Here is a 19,071-nt window from a genome sequence, read left to right on the forward strand (position 1 = left end):
AAAACTGCAATTCTTTGTGTGACACAGTACAAAATAACACAGTATTTGTTTCCTGTAGATTTGTGTGACACAGTCCCAGTCCAACATGTGGGGGCAGCACTGTCTTGTGGGATAGGTTTGCCAACACATATAAACATTATACTGCTGCATTAGCTTATAAACACTTGACCTGCACAATACAGGATACAGTCATGAAATGCTTTCTCTCAAGAGGCCAGGAACTTCCTAATGCCCTGAAGAGCTGCCTGTGCAGTCACAAGGTGCTCACTAAGAGGGAAGGAGACGATTTTAACCTAAATCATATTCTGGACACACCTTGCATGTAAAGCTGGAGAGAAGGCAATGCCCTTCAGTTTAAGGAATGACAGCATGAGGCCACTTTTGGAATGTCCAGGATTTCTGCAATACACGACTTAATGCCTGAATATTGTAGAGCCATGCAGATTCATGCTAAATCTGAGAAGAGAGGGTTGGATTGTAGTCGATGCAGGGAACAGAAGAGAGTTGGTGGGCAGCTGTGGTGCGTCTTCAGTGTGAGTCACCAGTGAAGAGGTGATTATATCATGGCAGTTCTCTTCTGGGGCCCTGCGCAAAGAAACAACGTATAATCAGTCTAAAATAGGACAGATAATCCCCTCCAAACTCACAGAAAGTCCTCACTCATGCAACACTGGATCCTGACTGGTTACTGCCACTGTTAGTGCAATCCAAGCATTTTAGGACAAACATTTGGAGAAATTTAGGGGAGCTGGGGATAAACTTAGACAGCTACTACACACAGAAATTAATATTGAAATTAGAGGGATTAAGTATTTAATGTGTAGCTCAGACTTTTGAGTGGGTCTGTTGAGTAAGTACATTTTTAGACAATTTTGTGTTATGTCTTAGTCTTGTTATGAGGAAGGAGAGAGAAGTAATAAACTGCATCCGGATATAACGGAACATATACAATGAAAGGTAGGACAAGTTGATATCTTTTTGGATTACCAGGTTTTTGTGATATGCACCTGTACAATTCAATTACATATTTCTCAATTATTTAAAAAGATTTAGATTTTGATCAATGTTTATTATGCAGAATTGGTTACTACTGTTTGATTGACCAGAATGTGACCATACTGTAACTCAAATCATTCATAGAATGTAAAGTTAAATCACGGACGTGATTTATTTGTCACTGCATGAATGAAACATCTTTTTACTGTATTTCTGTTTCCTTCTCCATACACATGTTTTATAGTACATCATACAATCCACTCAAAATCTGAGCTATTGTAGGCAAAGCATGCACAAACAGGCATTTGGTGGGACAATAGAGTCCCTGCAGACAGGCTTCAGTAGCGACTTTATATGATGGCTACACACAAATCTATCATGGTGTTCAATTCAGTGATTAATGAACCATGATATGTTGTTTTGCTCGCAGGTGCAGTGCACCCTGAGAACCTATTTCCAAAAGAATCATTCCATAATCTTTTTTTTCTATCAGTGCCATCACTTTGTCCTGAATCCAGGCCAAGCAAACCAGATGTGCGCCACACAAATCAGACTGGCAGCCAATTCCCATTCTAATCTCTAAGCTGAAAGGTTTTCTCCCTTCAAACACTGTGGCCAATTGACATTTTAGTGCAACCAGAACAGATATTGTAATACTCTGACTTAAAAATAAAATGGCCAAATTTTCTGATAATTATAAACGAAGCCAAAAGGAGTACCAAATACAGAAGGATAGAAAAGGAAATTATAGTGGCTCTACCAAATGTAGTTAGCAACCAGCATACCTCCAGTTGTCGGGTGGACTTCCTTTCATTTTGAGTACTTCAGAACAGAAAGAAGAGACAAATTGAGTTGAACAATTGAATGACAAAAGCCACATGTACACACACACACAGGCGTCCTCATGCATATTTAGATTGTTTAATCTTTCAGTGGAACACTTGGTTGAGTTTTGTTTGCAGGTCCAGCTGTAATAAACAAACAACATCTGCTGGAATACTCAGCTGCTCTATTTTCTTATACAGACTCATATGTGAGGAAGCACTGCTCAAGATTGCATGGTTTATCTTCTGTATGGCAACATCTTTTGTCCTTGATTCAAAGCTCTGCAGGCTGCGATGCTTTGAAGTACGGCGCCTCTCACACCCACTGGAGGATGGCTGTGTACTCACTGTGCATCTGCAGTACCTACAGACAGGCGCAGAGCGGTGGTGCAGGTGTCATTTGGTGATTTTTTTTTTTAACTACATTCAACATTTTTCAGATAGCTCTTGGTTATGATTATCCACTGAGTGTAGTAGAAGCCAATTATGTTTGTAACATCATCCACTATGACACACTGACCTCATTCTTCAGCTTCATTTGCATGATTTTCTTACTACACTTGAAGATATGCTAATACAGTAGTAGTAAATCTTGACCAGCATATAATATCATTGTAAAATATTGTAGCAAAGAAAGGTCATTTTTTGTTTCATGTCACATATTGAACACTCTATATGCAGGATACATTGTGCTTTATTTGTGCAGATTTACCTGACGTTATCATGGAGCACATACTCTATAGCACAATAAACCAGTGGTTTATAAATACTGGAGTGTTCAGTTATAAAAATTAAAATGGTCTAAAAAAGAAGCAAGAAAATGAATTGTAATCACAGCAGTTTTTGCCATTGTTTTGCGTTGTATGCACAGCTTTGTACAACCCAACACATTTTGTTGATTGCAATCATCTTATTTACATTGATAACATAGTGCATTTGCTCAAGTTACTGATTGTGGCTTCTTTGTTGTTCAGTTCAAGACAGAAAACATAAAGGTTGGCATACAGACCTCCAGTGTGGATGCTCTGGAGTCTCCAGTCTCACTTGGGCCTATGCTTCTGGGTATACTGGACACAAAGTAGCCTCCTTTGGGGATGATCGGCTGCCTCACCACCACTTTCCCTTTCCTCGTCTCGGCCAGGAACAAGCTGTACCAGTAGGCATCGCTGGAGATCAGAGTCGAATCTGCGATGGTCGAGCTTCTCTGGCTGATCATGCTGTTTCTACTTATCACACTGTTTCTGTTGGCATTTGGTGGGATCTTAATAGCTTTGGGCTTTGGTTTTTGACACTTCAAGACGATAATGACTAATATAGTTATCAATAAAAGGAATGACACAGCTCCAAGTCCAATCACCAGGTACAAGTTCAAGTCTGTGAACATGTCATACTCAATTGGCAGCTCGGTAGTTTCCGAAAATGACATTACGTTTTCCACTGTTGATATCTTGATGGTCACGGTGGCGGACAAGGCGGGATCCCCGTTGTCCTTGGCGACGATCACTAGCCTTTGTTGTCTTGGGTCTCTATAACTGAACATTCTCATAGTGCGAATCTCTCCATTGTACTGGTCCAAGCTGAACAGAGACGCATCAGTGATTTGTAAAAGTTGGTAGGTCACTCTTGAATTCTGCTCTGAGTCAGCATCAATGGCAATGACTTTAGCCACTAGATGCCCCTTGTCTGTTGACCGTGGAATAACTTCTTCCACAACAGATCCTTGCGCTCTCCATGGGGAAACGATGATAGGGGTGTTGTCATTTTGGTCCTGTATGATGATATGGACCGTGACGTTACTACTAAGTGGAGGAACACCGGAATCCCTTGCCTCAATGTGGAACAAGAAGTCTCTTTCTCTCTCATAGTCGAAGGTCTTTAATGCGTAAAGATCTCCGTTTTCTGGATTGATGGAAAAAAGCATTGACATGGACGTGTTGACAATCTCTTTCTCCATTATAAAGTAGACGAGATATTGGTTTTCGTTCAGATCTGGGTCATGAGCGCTGAGAGATGTCAATAGAGCCCCTGGTACATTATTCTCCACTACGTGAATGGTATAAAAAGGCTGAGGGAACATGGGCGCGTTGTCATTTACATCTAGAATGTCTAAAATGATTGTTTCGTTTTCAGATAAGGGTGGGTTGCCTTTGTCTGACACCATTAGTATGAGTTCATATTTGCTGATAATCTCTCTGTCCAAAGGTTTAGAAACTATTAGTTCATAAAATCCCTCAGAGGTTTTATTAAGGAGCAAAGGTAATGTGTCTTGCCGGCTCAAAGTTAGGTCAACCACACCATTGTCTCCAGAATCCTGATCTCTCACAGTCACAACTGCTATGAGAGTGCCAATGGGGGTGTCTTCACTGACTGCGTTCTTCACAGATTTGATGGTGACTTCAGGATAGTTGTCATTGAGATCATTGACATAAACCATGACTTTGCAGTGTCCTGACAGCGGATTGGTGCCCCTGTCTTGCGCCTGGATGTGCATCTCAAAACTTTGACTTTCCTCATAGTCTATGATGCTTTTCACCTTGATCTCACCCGTGTGCTGATCCAGCGTGAAGATCTCTTGGGTTTTCTCTGAGGTGTACAGTGTGTACGAGTATAGCAGCTCGGCGTTAGTGCCCTCGTCTAAGTCTGTCGCATTTAACACCATGACTACAGTACCCACAGCTGCGTTCTCCGAAACATTGACTGTGTATACCGGCTGAGTGAAGAGGGGGGCGTTGTCATTGATATCCTGGACACTGATAATGATGCTCGCTGTGCCGGAGCGGGGAGGTACCCCTCCATCCACTGCCGTTAAAATCAGATTATGAGCTGACTGCTGCTCTCTGTCTAGATTCCCATTTAGCACCAGATCTACATATTTTGACCCATCACTTCCAGTTTGAATGTCAATGTTAAAAAATTTGCTCTCACTCAGATAGTAAGTCTTGACTGAATTGGCGCCCACATCTGCATCTACAGCATTTGTCAATGAAAATCTCTCTCCGGGAGGGGTAGCTTCCGAAATGTCCAAATGCATTGTCTTTCTACGAAACACTGGCTCATTGTCATTAATGTCCATTATCTCGAGCTCAATGTTAAAAATACGAATCGGATTCTCTAGAATGACATCCATTTTTAGGAAACACGACGTGGTTTTACTGGTGCATATGCTTTCCCGGTCTATTTTCTCACGTATAACCAACTCACCCGTGTCCTTTTTGATGTTAAGGTAATTTTTACTGTTCACAAAATCGAGCTTTGCCTGGCGTTGCGTCAATGTGCGGACGTCCAAACCCAGATCCGTGGCCAGATTTGCAACAAAGGATCCCTCTTCCATTTCCTCCGGTATGGAGTAGCGAGTGATGGAGAGCGCACATCCCCATAGTGCAATAAGCGTGAAAGCAGTCGCCATCCAGCGTGCGCGTAAAGGTGCATTTGGAAGCTCCATTGTAACGTTTTGTTGCAAGATTGTTCTCAATGAAGAACTCGCGGAGATCAAACCGTGTGCATGTAGGACAGCGCCGGTGTCATCGCCCCCACGCCTCGGAGCTGGAGCTGCAGCAGGCCATACACAGCGCGCACTACCGCTGGAAGTGCACGGCTCCACAGCAGGGGCGGAGGCGGACTCTACACGGCTGATGGGCGGCACGCTGAACAAAGCCCCGAGTTACAACTGAGGCCATGAGTGTTTGTTCACTGTTTAGATATCGATATTATGGTCTATTTTTATTCGGAACATTGTGTCTATGATAAAAAATAATATTCAACAAATGAATTTATTATGATTTTGATTATGATTTTTTTTTATTGTTTCAGCCATTATAGTTATTCATTTTGTGATTGCAATTCTTATTCATTTTTAATATTTTGATCAATTCAATTCTTATGGACTACTACTTATTTGTGAAACAACAAGAGTTTCTCTGAGTTCCTAGTATTTTAATGTATGTCTTTGTTTTGGGCAATAGGATGTATACCATGGTTATGTTGTGCAAATAAAAATATATATTTTGAAGAGGATAGTCTCCAGGGGTTACATGTTCCTGAATTGACAGATCATTTAGGCCCACTGTAACTGTATACTTTTATAGTGTCTTAACCTTGTTTTCATCCCGGTCACTGTTAAAGTCATTTATTTGGGTGTTGGTCTGTTGGTAAAGTCACATGCCTACAAATGAACTGAAATATGTGTTGTTCATTCTCTTTCTCTATTCCCCTTGTCCTGACTGAATAATATTTTCTATATATGTCTGAATAGTGATGGTCGTAGCTTACAGCAGTGTGATTACAAACATTTGAATTTGACGATACTAGTGTTTATCTGTTAAGTTATGGATTAATGCACATTATTTTTGTTTCAATCCTGGCCACAGTAATTCTTTTGTTGGAAGTTTAAATGATGTAGCGATTCTGAGGAGGGGATAGTCCTCTCAAGCCTTTTCCACTGGCTCCATCCAGTGGTCTTTTACAGTATTACATCATATGTAACGTCTTCAATGATAATGCAAGTGCTGCATGTAAGGTTAGATCATGGTATTGCATTGTAGTTTTCATTTGATCTGCTCTAAGACATGAGAAATGAAAATACATGACTTGTCCTGAATTATAAAGCCTAAATTAATCTTCATCAACAGCATCATCAACGACATCATCATTATAATGAACAGTAATAATAGTAGGGGTTATGTGTTTGTGCAGTAGCCTTTGCAGATTGCATCCTATGCCCATAATGTTTTATTACGGATAAAACATGCTAGTTTAACTTTAGACCTATGAATGTGATTGTTAATGGCTTACAATTGTATTACGCTTCACAAACCCGTGTCACTGTCATTATTCATTCACTCTACACTTGGTGGTGGTAAGGTACGACGACGACCACCACCACCCACTCACACAAGACATTCACACAGGCGGTGGCTGAAGTGTCTTGCCCATGGACACAAGACAAACACTGAAGAGCGACATGCTGTGTACCTTGTGTTTAAGCAGTCAAAAAATGGCATCCAAGGTTTTTATGAATTCCTCCGGCCCTATCCTTGAAGAGCACCCGTGGACAAGACTGTTTTGTTATTGGGTGACCCGCTCTTCCAGTGTTAGATTTGCTGTCTTGTCTTCCATAAATTAAAATACAAAATGATGACTGATATGGATGCAAAGCAAATCTAACAAATATTAACCTTAGCAAAAGACCAATAAGTAAATGCACACTTTATTTGTTTATTGAGCTTGCGATTAGTTTTTATTTATTTTCTAATTCTTCTGTTATTTTCTCAAATGCTTCTAGCAAATCTCAAGATCGTCAGAAAAAAATGCATGAATTATTTTTTGCAAATTGTTGAGTGGTCTGTATAACAGTTCTAATGCTGTTTGGTTGGTGAAGTTGGAGTGATTAAAAAAATATTGTTACTGTCATTTCTTGCCTTTGAAAAACTTTGAAATATTAATGCATTGTGTGTCCCACTGTCCCAAATCTTCTTCCCCCCCTCAGCATCTGGGCACTTGTTTCTTCTTAAGGGCCTTGGACTCACAGTCTTGGCATGTCTCCTCCACCATGGGCTGTCTTCAATTGCCTTTGTAGTCAGCATCCTCTGCATCCACTGGGATTGAACATGTGGCTCACTTCCATCAACACACATAAGTAGGCCCCATTGGGTCCTGGATTTGAAAGACAACAAGAGAAACCTGATATAAAATAGAATATATTGACTCCGGTGTTAATTGATTCTACAAAAAACAACACATATATTAATGGTACATCAGATGGACAAAGCTAATTAAGCTTTGAAGCTAAAGACTCAGATGATGCCAATAAACAGAACAGTAATGAAGCTGGGACAGGGTTTATGACCTAATTTAACAATATGCTAATATTGAAACAACAATGAATAAATCATCACATCACTGACCCCCATTGTGTGCTTATGTGCATAATTTCCAGGCCAGGGTAATGTTTGAGTTTTACACTATCAGGTAACCCTATTTTTTAAGACAGATAGAAATAAATTCAAGGTGATGGCCGTTACTTTTGACCACATCATGGTGTATCAATAATAATGAAATAATAACAAGAGGGAACCTTTGTTGCTCCCTCTAGTGGTAGGCCTACCACGTACAAACTCCCTCTCTTTTGTGTGCAAAATAATTTAAACACAGCTGTAATACTTGTAGCACTTTAAGACAATGGTTAGAAATATTTTTTAACACATTATTGATGTATTGTTTTTACAACAATACATCAATAATGTGTTGTTGTAAAAACAACGCATTAGGTATAACACATTAGGTAAGAAATCTTTTACTCAATCTTTTATACCGTCAACCTTTATGACACTTGGACAACATTGTTGTGTCCTAGTGGACAAAACAATGTTGAAAATATTGCGTAGTGCTTTTGTCGAGAGTGCTTGGGCATTAACTGAAGTCGCTCTGAAAAATGGTTATAATCACAAATAAAATCCAAGGCATTCTTCTGAACAGGACATTTGTTTACCTCAAGCCCTGGACAAAGCAGAGGAAATATAAAAGTTCCCTCTTCCCTCTGTCCAGACCAAAAAAATGCATACTATATATTCAAAATTTGAAGATTGTTGTCTTTGTGTATGTTTTTACGCACGACAAATGAATTTCCTCACAAGAACAATAAATAACAACATGTTTCTTATTTACTGCATGACATACAGCCGTTGTTTCCAAAAGCGGGGCTCCCTGCAGGTCCTCGGAGACACTGCAGTCACATAAAAATTAATTGAGTTTCAAATTAAACTTTTATTTCTATTTATTTATTTGAAATGGGACAGAGTGCACATGAATACACATAAACAAGTTATAACGAGTTTGCAGAAAAATACCATTTTCATGGATAATCGCTTTGGCAGATGTTATTAAAATCATGCAACAATTTATAAAACACAATAGGGAAGTACATACAATGAGCAAAGTATATATTTTTGACATGTAGTGCGCACAAGTCTGTGTCTCCACTATCCACTTTTTGGCATTCTTTTTAAATGAATAGAATGAGGGAGACACTCGAAATGCTTCAGGCACTATGTTCCACTGTTGGGAGTCTTTATAAGAGAAGACGGCCCAAATGCAGTTTTTCCCTCACTGCCCCTCTAGTTACTCTGGCACTTGATCTGAAGTTTACATACTCGCTCACTGAAGGGGGAGCAGAGCCAGTTTTGATTATGTACATTAAACATGTTTTTGAATTGTATAACATTGTCCCTAACTTAGTAACTTATATTTCTGTACAACCTGATTATGGTGATCAAAGGGTTTTTTTTTATCCAATGTTTTAAGAGCTTGTTTATATAATGATCTCATGGGATTGATTGTTGTGTCATGTGTGTGTTATGATACAGTATATGATATGTGAGAGGATCATGGTAAAGAAGAGTATTTTGGCAGCTTGACTTGACAAACAGTCTCTAATGAAAGTTTGATATTTGCATGTATTTATATGCATACAGTATAATACAATTTAACCATGAAGTTGTCGTTTATATGTAAATTTTTTAGGAAAACTATTACAAAACCATTACTAATAGCGTGAATTGTTTTTATTGGGGGCCCTGTGGGGTATTTGGATCTATGAGAGGGCTGTGACACTCTCGAGTTTGGGAATTCACCACAGTGCACCACACAGCCTACACTGAGAAAATGGAAATTGTGCCTATTTGCGTCTAAATCAAATAAACATCAACATTTAAAATGAATTGTTTATGTATCACTGAGAAACATTACACTAAACTATAACTTTGAGAGCTCTATTGACTAAGACAATATGATGAGGTGTATTTATATAATATTGAGTTAGTGTGAGAAATATTCCTGTTTCAGCTGCACATTTCCCTCCCAATCATGGCATGTCAGGACATTTCAGATACCTAATCACCCCTGGCAGTAAAAGCCACACACAAACTCTGTATTATTCTATGGCTCTCATGACATGACATCAACACCTCGTTGACCCTTTTCCTTAGTTAAAACATTGTGGCACACTCTATTCCTTCAGTGGGTCAGTGGGCTGTGATTAACCCAGTGCCCGGCTCCGGCCTGTAGTGACTAAGACGCAGATCTTGCGGATTATCTGGGCAGCTGCATTCATGCCATAAAGCTGGGGGTTTACTCCTCTGAGTGTCAAGAGTGAAGGTTAAATGACACTGTGAGCCGTAAGTCACACCACAACAATAACACTCGCTCCCCCCTCCTCCTCCTCCTCCTCCTCCTCCTTCTTCTTCCTCGCAGGGACCGGGCCTGAGCTACACTTGTGAATTTGAGCACAGGGATTAGAGGTAATATGACCTCCTGATCCCATCGCTGCAGATAAATTGGAAAATGCCCCTCCAATGTCAGGCCAAATTGTTTGCCAGGGTTAATACTTTGTTTCAACCCCAAAATGACTGGGTATATGTCTGAGCCGTCTTGAACCAAATCTCCACCATCTGTTTAGTCGTTAAGAAGATCGTCTTCCAGATGCTGGGCCAGATGAGGGTGGAACAAGGAAATTGTCATTTAACCATTAGTGATGTTGGTGATGATTTGTTGTATACTGGTGCACAGCTGTGAGACAATGGAATAATAGCTTACTCTTTGAGGCCCTTTATGATTTTGACTAGCTTCTCAAAGTTCTACTAGTCACGATTAATACTCTACACTTGGTGGTGGCAACCTACACCTGGCGCCACAACTAGACTGACAGAAGTGAAGCTGCGAATCTGTGGCATTGCCCCATCTGTAAGGGGATCACCAAAGAACTTTAGGTAACCAGATCACCAGAGAGCTGTAAATCTAAAGTGCGCCCCTTCAAAGCTGCCAATTAGCAAAGAAACATGGCCATTGATCCATAACAACTAAGGAAAACAGACAAAGCAAACCACACCCAAAATTAGAGTGGCAGTGTACTGGAAGATACAGGTTACACCTTCATTCACTCGCACAACACATTCACTCAGGCAGGGCAAGTCTGACCCAAGGACACGACAAAGTCTAGCAGGAGCAGGGATTTGAATTGCCAACCTTCTAATTATGAGATGACCTGCTCTAACACCTTCGTCACTGTTATATAAAAGCTGTGCTAAAATAGATACATGACTACATGACTTTATTAAGGTAAAATTGTCTTTTAAGGCTGCTCTTAGACTAGTGATTTTGTGTGGACATGTGTGGACAACGGAGAGCTTACAAAGACATGTCCTTGTGTCCAGAGAGCAGCTTATCTTAGCACATTCATCATTATAAAGGTGCACATTTTGGATGTAATGTGATAACAAATTAGCATACTGTATTCAACTATTCTGGATAAATCTGGGCTTTGGGAGACAGCAAATAGACTTGTCTCCTAACATCCTTCATAAAAGCATTTTAGAAAACACTACAATCTGGCTAACAACGGTTTCTAAAAATAGTTTCGGTCAATCAGTTTGTCTTCAACGATGAAAGTGATCTTTGATGCATGTTGGTAGCTGGATATGGGCAAGTGAGCTGTCAGTGATGATATGAATAACAATTAGTTGTTTATGCTACGCGTCTCATTTTCTAAGCAATTATCTGCTAATAAAACTGCACAAAGATGTGTAGTGTTCTTGTGTCTCAGCTGAGAGGGTTTAGGTGTAAGTCTTCGTATACGCGCCTGTGTCTCACCCACAGTCTCTGAGATTAGCTACATGAACCTGCTTCATTCACTTTGCTAATGTCCTCCATAAATGTCACATATAGAAAATATATTTATTACATTGCAAAATACTGTGTGCTACACAATGCCGATAGACTATTAGCAGTTAACATGCTTTAGCTGGAGGTAATACACTCGCCCTGGGTTTGTTTATTCCATGATTTTGAATAAAAAGAGCAGACACAAGCGAAAGGTTAGACTGCAGAATATGTAGTAGACAAATGTATTCTTATTCACATAATATGTACAATAGTCAATGCATCATTTATATAGACATACATTATAATAATAAATACAGAAAATACACTGAAGTAAATAAAATGTACTTTTTAAATAAATTCTACAAATGTACACTATGCCGACATTTTGAAAAACAGCGCAATCCATTACTTGACAAGACATTGTTTCACTATGCAACTATCAATGTAAAATCAACGAACATAGCAAAAGCAAAATATCTTGCTGAAACTCATGCCTATAGACACACACCTAATGTTTTGTTAATGAAATATTTTCTCAGTACAAAACGATGAATATGAATTTCTGTGACAGTTGTATTTACAGATATTCCTTTAAATTATACATTCCCATAGTCTGAAACTCTGATCATACAGTACAAGTTGCCGGAAAGAAGGATTCGGCAAGAAAGAAGTCCACATAATCACTTTGTAATCATAAAAATGCATCACAATGTGAACAATGAAGAGATTTTTTTTCCTCAAGAGAACTCCACTTTTTTTTTAACACATTTTGGAATGCTTTTGAGAGGAGTATTACTATTATTATTTATCTTTTTTTTACAAAGTGCACCGTATGTCTTTACAAACTGATGTAATATTGATAATGTACAATTACTTTGGCAAAATCTAGGACCAAAAAAACAAACTGATTTCAAATTGCAATCAGAGGGATCGAAGCCAATAGTATTCTACTAGTAATAGTCCAGTCGCAGAAAAACAACAAGCTGATGATGTTATTGTGCAGAAAAATTGGCCACCTACGTACTTCTAAAATTCAGCACATCCCCTTCTTATACTTTGCAGTGAGGAAACCATTACGGTTCTTGAAATACAGCTCTGTTCTTTTAAAAGTTTTCCACTTACATCAAACCACTCACTTAAAGGTCAGACCTTCTTTTGTAGCTTCTTAGTTTGACTAAAATAAATTCACCGCCTCAGATATTGAATCCAAAAGCAAAGTGTGTCTGCTCTCCTTCTTGCAGCCTGCTATGCCGTCCTCGCGCTACTTAAATATATCATTGCTTATGAGTCCATTGTCTTTGTCGAATGTTTGCTCATAGTTTGAGATTAACCTCTTTTTCTTGCCAAAAGTGGAAAAGCTGTTGTACACGTCCAGCTCTCCTCTGGGCGCCAGCTTCAGAGTGCTGTACCCAGATGTGGTGCCAGGGATATACACATTGTGCTGGTAGTCGGGCTCTTCTGAATTTGCCTGCGTGTATTTTGGAGTCCACGAGTAGTTGGGAACGCTTGCTTCTTGAAGAGATAACTTGCAGTCTGTCAAAAAAAAAAAAAGCATGAATTTGTATGGAGATTAATCCTGCCTCATTTGCATACAGTATACTTCATTTAAATACACGGTTTAAAGTATCTGGCTTTTAAAAGGGAGCTTCTTACAGTGACTAAAATAATCCCTTTGTTGATGCATTAAAACCCCCGTTCCCTTGTGGTGCCTGGTATTATCTGCATTTACCATTTCACTTTTAAACTAAATCCTTCACCAAGCACTCAAAGGACCCCCCTCCCTCCCCCCGTTCTTTTTTCTTCCCCCCCCAGAGGAACTACTATAAGCCCTTATTTTAGACAGACCTTTCATATGGGAGCCCCAGGTCCAATACTGCGGTGCAACGGTGCAGGAAAAGCCATCGGCGTCATAGTTCGGTTGGCGCGACAGAGTGCCGTCCATGTTGGCTGTACTGTATCTGTAATTTCCCAAACATAAGTAGTGCATTAGTGTATTGTTGATTCAAGTAATAGTCTCTCCAATGTTCACACGGGTATACCTTTTATACGCAGAGTTCCGCTCGTTCTTTGTCCAGGTCCAATCCTTGTTTGAAGATTTTAGCTGTGAGAGAAAGGCACTGTACGTTAGTCACGATGGATGATTTGGCCACAGGAAATTTGAAGTTTGAAAGATGTTTACTAATTCCTTTCTAATGTATGTATTTATATAGACTCAAACGTCATTCAATAGAGGACACATTCTGCTTGTGATAAAATGTACTGTCTATTAACATTGACATTCCATTTTTCTTTAAAGTAGACAATATAGAACACGTAGAGGGAATTGTTGAGAATATGTTCACGCTTTTGATCTCTGAATGAAGCCTGCGTATAATAAATTCTTACTACCGATAGTTTTTTCACGATGTCTGAAAACACAGTGCTTCAATGCCTCAAGGACATTTTTTCCAACTTTAGCATGTCTGAGAATTCACACATTGTCAAATAACTTCTTTGACAAAGTTATTTGACAACTTTGTCAAATAAAGTGTACAACTTTATTTGACAAAGTTGTACACATTGCATCCACATCATTATTTCAACAGCAATACTATGTATAATATACTTTCTTTTCTATTTCAGACAGAAAAGGAGAAATGAGTAAATTCTGTGTAATATAGCATAATGTTCAAAAAAAGAACAGAAAAGAAATACTGGGAAGCTATGGCAAGGTAAGGGGTACTAGAAGTATGGACGAAAAAAAAAAGTGAAAAGAGAAAAAGTTGGAAAATCTGGTCTAGTATTTAGGCCTTGCAGAACAAAGAAAGAAAACAGCGCCATTCCACAGTTCATCCTTTCACTTCTAAATCATGTCTAACAAGCCCAAGTTTCCCCAGGTTATTAATTGGCTTCAGGCAGAGTATGTATATCGACGCGCTATAGTGTCTCTTGTTTCGACGGATAAAATTGACTCACGAGAAAATAATCTCTGTTAATAGTAACACACTGACAGAAACCAATCTTTATGCAGAGGCCTTTTTTCAGAAACAATATTGTACTAGGCCAACAGAGTCAAATAAAAGTGATTTCTGCCTTGAGAAGTTGTTGAATTTTTAATGAACATTCTGCATTTTTGTGTTTTATTTTGCCCTTAAAGCATTAGAGTGTGAATGTTGTTATTTGGTTGAGAATTAACATGACCAATGACTTAAAATATTCATATATTGTTTTTGTTGATGTTGTTGTTTTAAAACTCCCATGCGACGAACCCCTCAGAGCAAATGTGGAATATTGCATTAAGCCAGTTTGCTTTTTTCCTTCCCTGAATGTAAAATAAAACTTATTTTTGTTCTTCGTTTATAATAAAACCCCAACTGTTAATCGGCTTATGTGACTAATATGAGTTGCGGTGCTGCTTCCTCCTCAAATATCTCTCTTATCACCAGTGCACCTTTAATCCCCACCACCACACACCCAGTATAGACAGGGATTATCGGCCCTAACAGTGGGATGTGTTGTCACAGCGTGCGGAGATGGCTGGGTGCTTCGGAATTGTTCATTGAGTTGCAAAATAGTCACAGCATGATTAGCTTTGCACATTAAATCCAGTTTAGAATTAATGCATTTGTCATAACTTATCAGTAAAGCTAGGTGACTCATTTTGGAGACAATAATACCCATTTGGCAATGGTAACATGTTGGCAAGGTTTCTCAATGTTGTTTGGAAATGATTGAAATTCAAGGCACTGGCTGACCACAGAAAGTATTCATTCTAGTGGTGTGCTGCTCAGAACAGAGCCAGTATTCAATAGTAACTGGAGCAGGGTGCAAATGGCACGTTAAGACAGCATTTGACCAAACACATTTAAATTTGATTAATAGACAACAAAACCCACAAGTGCAAGTGGACAGTGATCATGGACTTCTGTCTAGACACTAGTTCTGTCTCGCAATGATAAAGTATTTTGGCCTCAAGTAAATAGACGATTAATTCAGAAGTTAAATTGCAAGCTACCAAGCCGATATTTGGTATTGCTGTGCTCAAAGTGATATTTTGAAATAACTTTTTTCTGTTAAATCAATAATAATAGTGGACTGATATTAATTCTCTCCCCACACTGAGTGCTGGTAAGCTATGTCTGAAGCCAAAGCTGTCCTGGGGTAGATTCACAGAAACTTGGCTGCCAATCAGTGCCAAAAGCCTCTGCATTCACACAGAAAAGGTGGGTGAAGTATCTTACCCATGGACACAATGATATACTCTTTTTGAAGTTCCACTTTTTCACCTGAGTCACTGTCAGGATGGAATTTAGTTGCTTGTACCTGAGTAGTATTATTCTCCTCCTGTAACAGCACATAAACTTAACTCTTGACTCACCTCATTTGGAGATGGTGATGTATTGTTGGTTATTTCATTCCTGTCCAGCGTGCTCCATCCTGATGTCAGATAATCCGTACTCTTTACATTATTCTGCTGGACCGACATGACTGGACTGCATGGCTTGAGGAACATAAAGTCACTTTTGGATGACTCTGGCGTCAAGCACATCTTGTAGCAGTAAGCTTGACGTATAGCACTTGCATTGGCCTCAGTAAGCCCATTTGTACTTGGGGGCATCCGTATTCCAAGGTTGGACTTTTTGAGCACCTCTTTTGTTGCTGTCTTGGATCTCGAACAGCAAGAGCATCCACTAAAGAAAGGCAGAGAATATGTTCCATTGGTCGGTCTGTCCTTGCATCTCCTCACTGTAACCAGGACGATGATAGCCACAAGAAATGTGAACGAAACTGCGCCTAAGGACACGATTAAATACAGGGTGAAGTTGGAGTTGTGATGCAGGCTCAGTGACAGGTCACCCAAATCGGGCCGTGATTCTGGCAAGCTGTCCACTACTGACAAGATGATGGAAACTGTTGCCGAGAGCGGGGGCTGACCATTGTCCTTGACCAGAATGACCAATCTGTGCCTGGTGGGGTCTTTGTCACTAATCTGGCGGATGGTTCTAATTTCGCCTGTGTAGAGAGCAATGCTAAACAGTGTTGAATCTGTCGCTTGGAGCATTTGATAAAACAGCCTTGAGTTTTGCCCCGAATCGGCATCCATTGCATTTACCCTGGTAATAAGGTAACCTGGATCGGCCGATTTGGGCACCGCTTCAATCGGGGTCGAGCCATTCTGAGTTTTTGGCGATAATATAACTGGTGCATTGTCGTTTTGATCCAAAATGAAAATAGTCACAGTGACATTGCTGTTCAGAGGTGGGAAACCAGCATCTTGGGCTTGCACCATAATTTGGAAGTTCTTGAGTTGTTCGTGGTCAAAAGATCTCAAAGCATAGAGATTTCCATTGTCGGAATTGATGGACACATATGTGGATATTGGCATTCCCTGTATGTTACTGTCTAGGATAGAGTAGGATAAGTAAGCATTTTGACCATAATCTGGGTCTTGGGCAGTTACAGAGCAGATAGATGCCCCTGGTGCATTATTTTCCGTCAGATACACAGTATAGGAAGGCTGCTTGAACAGAGGAGCATTGTCATTGACATCAGAAACTTGGACAAGTATGGTTTTGCGTGTGAACAGCGGTGGCGAACCCATATCTCTAGCTGTCAGCGTGATGTTATACTCCGCCACTGACTCTCTATCCAGAAAGTCCGAAGTAACTAAAGTGTAATAGTTCTTAAATGAGGAGTGAAGCTGAAATGGGATCAGATTGGGAATTTCACAGTCAACATTGCCGTTCTCACCCGAATCCCTGTCTGTGATGCTTATGACTGCTATGACAGTGCCAGGGGGTGCATCTTCCTGGACAGGTGTGGACACAGAAGTTAAAATGACTTCAGGGACGTTGTCATTTTTGTCTAGCACATTCACAAGAACTTTGCAGTGCACAGCCACAGGAGATGGCCCTTTGTCCTTAGCTTGGACATAGATCTCATGCATTCTAGCTTTTTCATAGTCAATAACGCCTTTGACTTTGATTTCACCTGTATGGGGGTCTACACTGAAAAGCTGACGCACTTTGAGAGGTGCGTGGCCACTAAAGGAATAAGTTATATCAGCATTAGGGCCCTCGTCTAAATCGGAGGCGTTGAGTTTGATGACAACTGTTCCTTTGGGTGCATTTTCAGGCAGTCTCACTCTATAAAACGACTGGTCAAACACGGGCGCGTTGTCATTGGCGTCAAGCACTGTGATGTCAATTTGCGCAGTGCCAGACCTCTCCGGTGCGCCTCCGTCCACTGCGGTCAAAACCATTTGGTGCGTGCTCTGTTGCTCTCTGTCCAAGGGAGTTTGGAGAACAAGCTCTGCAAATTTACTCCCGTCACTCCGGGTCTGAATGTCCAGGAGAAAGTGCTCGTTGACGCTGAGTAAATAAGTGCGGAGTGAGTTGGAACCCACGTCCAGGTCCTGCGCGCTCTCGAGTGGGAAGCGCGACCCGGGCGTTGCAGATTCAGAGATATCCAGATTAAATTCGGTCCAGGGGAAGCCGGGAGAGTTGTCATTCACGTCTAAGATTTCCACCTCCACTCGGTAGAGCTCCAGGGGATTCTCTATGACCACTTGCAGGTGAAAGGAACATGACAAACTTTGCTCGCATAGTTCCTCGCGGTCAATCCGTTCGTTCACAAACAAAACTCCGTTCTCCAAATTAACCTCCACGTATTGTTTCTTTGAGCCCGAAACTATTCGAAATCTCCGCGCTGAAAGTCTATTGAGATCCAACCCCAAGTCCTCCGCAATGTTCCCCACAAAAGCCCCGTGTTCAAGCTCCTCTGGGATGGAATACCTTATCTGTCCGTTCACCAAGTCCCATAAAAACGCGAAACAAAACACGACTTTGTACCTCCAGCAGAGTCCTCTCTTCGCTCTCGGCGCGTCCATTTGTGCGTCCAAACAAAGGAGAAAACTTGACAGTGTTCTTAGTGCAGCTTTGTGTCTGGGAGAACAGAGAGAGGAGAGAGGATGTGCACTGGGTTATCGCTCAGATTAGTGCGCGCGGTGTGTGTGTGTATGCGCGCGCGCTTATTATTGGCTATACTGTTCCAATTGATGGGGAAACGACATCTGTTTGGATAATCTTTGCTGCCTACTAGCCCGATCAAACTCGTGTGTCCCTCCCGCGGGCTTATGTGTTCGTCAGTGCACATTCATTCAATCCGAGACCTATTATCTTTGGGAACAGTTTAATCTCCCGGAGGCACACCTACATAATAAGATTTAAAGTTGCACATAGTTTTGATAAACGCACTGTGGCTTAAAATATTACACTTGTGTGTGTGGGGGGTATTAAATTGCAATGTCATGTGAAAGTTATAATGCCATAACCCCTTTGTGTCACCCAATGTGCACATTCTTTTTGCATACGGTTATTAAAGCTTTAAATCTGCCTGATATAGAATGGATTTTATATTGCTTTCATACAGTAATACATGCATATTCAGGCTCACTGTTCTTTATGCATTTTCACTTTAACAATATTTGGCTCAGTATTCATGACAGTTATGCCAAGTGCATTTACACCTTTCATTGATTCATTTGATTATTTTAGTATTTTAATAGTGTGTTTTACTGCGTTCGCTCAGGGTAATATGTCAAATACAAAAAGCAATG

At 40.3% G+C, this 19,071-nt stretch overlaps 2 protein-coding genes across 3 annotated transcripts; both read right to left on the minus strand.

Annotated features, from left to right (window-relative positions):
• Positions 1-236: 236 nt before the first annotated feature.
• On the minus strand, positions 237-5,432 carry LOC306970252 (protocadherin alpha-C2-like). 2 transcript variants are annotated; one of them, XM_079566147.1, is made up of 3 exons: positions 2,830-5,432; positions 1,782-1,818; positions 237-585 (listed from the first exon to the last, which is right to left on the minus strand). In XM_079566147.1, the coding sequence occupies exons 1-2, from the start codon at positions 5,260-5,262 to the stop codon at positions 1,807-1,809; spliced, it is 2,445 nt and encodes an 814-aa protein (XP_079422273.1). In that variant the 5' UTR covers positions 5,263-5,432; the 3' UTR covers positions 237-585; positions 1,782-1,806. The 2 variants fall into 2 exon arrangements, with proteins under 2 accessions (XP_079422273.1, XP_079422272.1); XM_079566146.1 differs by lacking the exon at positions 1,782-1,818.
• Positions 5,433-11,802: 6,370 nt separating this feature from the next.
• On the minus strand, positions 11,803-18,518 carry LOC306970245 (protocadherin-10-like). The gene is made up of 4 exons (XM_079566133.1): positions 15,832-18,518; positions 13,514-13,575; positions 13,320-13,432; positions 11,803-13,007 (listed from the first exon to the last, which is right to left on the minus strand). The coding sequence occupies exons 1-4, from the start codon at positions 18,340-18,342 to the stop codon at positions 12,736-12,738; spliced, it is 2,958 nt and encodes a 985-aa protein (XP_079422259.1). The 5' UTR covers positions 18,343-18,518; the 3' UTR covers positions 11,803-12,735.
• Between the last annotated feature and the right edge of the window lie 553 nt (positions 18,519-19,071).

Source organism: Gobius niger (genome assembly GCF_951799975.1).
Source record: "Gobius niger genome assembly, chromosome: 11".
In the NCBI taxonomy this organism is placed as follows: Eukaryota; Metazoa; Chordata; class Actinopteri; order Gobiiformes; family Gobiidae; genus Gobius; species Gobius niger.

What these genes read in the sequence shown, in the direction of transcription:
- LOC306970252 (XM_079566146.1), bottom strand. Translation starts at nt 5,262, where the DNA reads ATGGAGCTTCCAAATGCACCTTTACGCGCACGCTGGATGGCGACTGCT. An exon ending in CCAGAGCATCCACACTGGAG is followed by an intron (nt 586 to 2,829) that starts GTCTGTATGCCA and finishes TTCTTTGCGCAG; the next exon opens with GGCCCCAGAAGAGAACTGCC.
- LOC306970245 (XM_079566133.1), bottom strand. Translation starts at nt 18,342, where the DNA reads ATGGACGCGCCGAGAGCGAAGAGAGGACTCTGCTGGAGGTACAAAGTC. An exon ending in CATCACCATCTCCAAATGAG is followed by an intron (nt 13,576 to 15,831) that starts GTGAGTCAAGAG and finishes TTTCTCTCACAG; the next exon opens with CTAAAATCTTCAAACAAGGA. An exon ending in CGGAACTCTGCGTATAAAAG is followed by an intron (nt 13,433 to 13,513) that starts GTATACCCGTGT and finishes GGGAAATTACAG; the next exon opens with ATACAGTACAGCCAACATGG.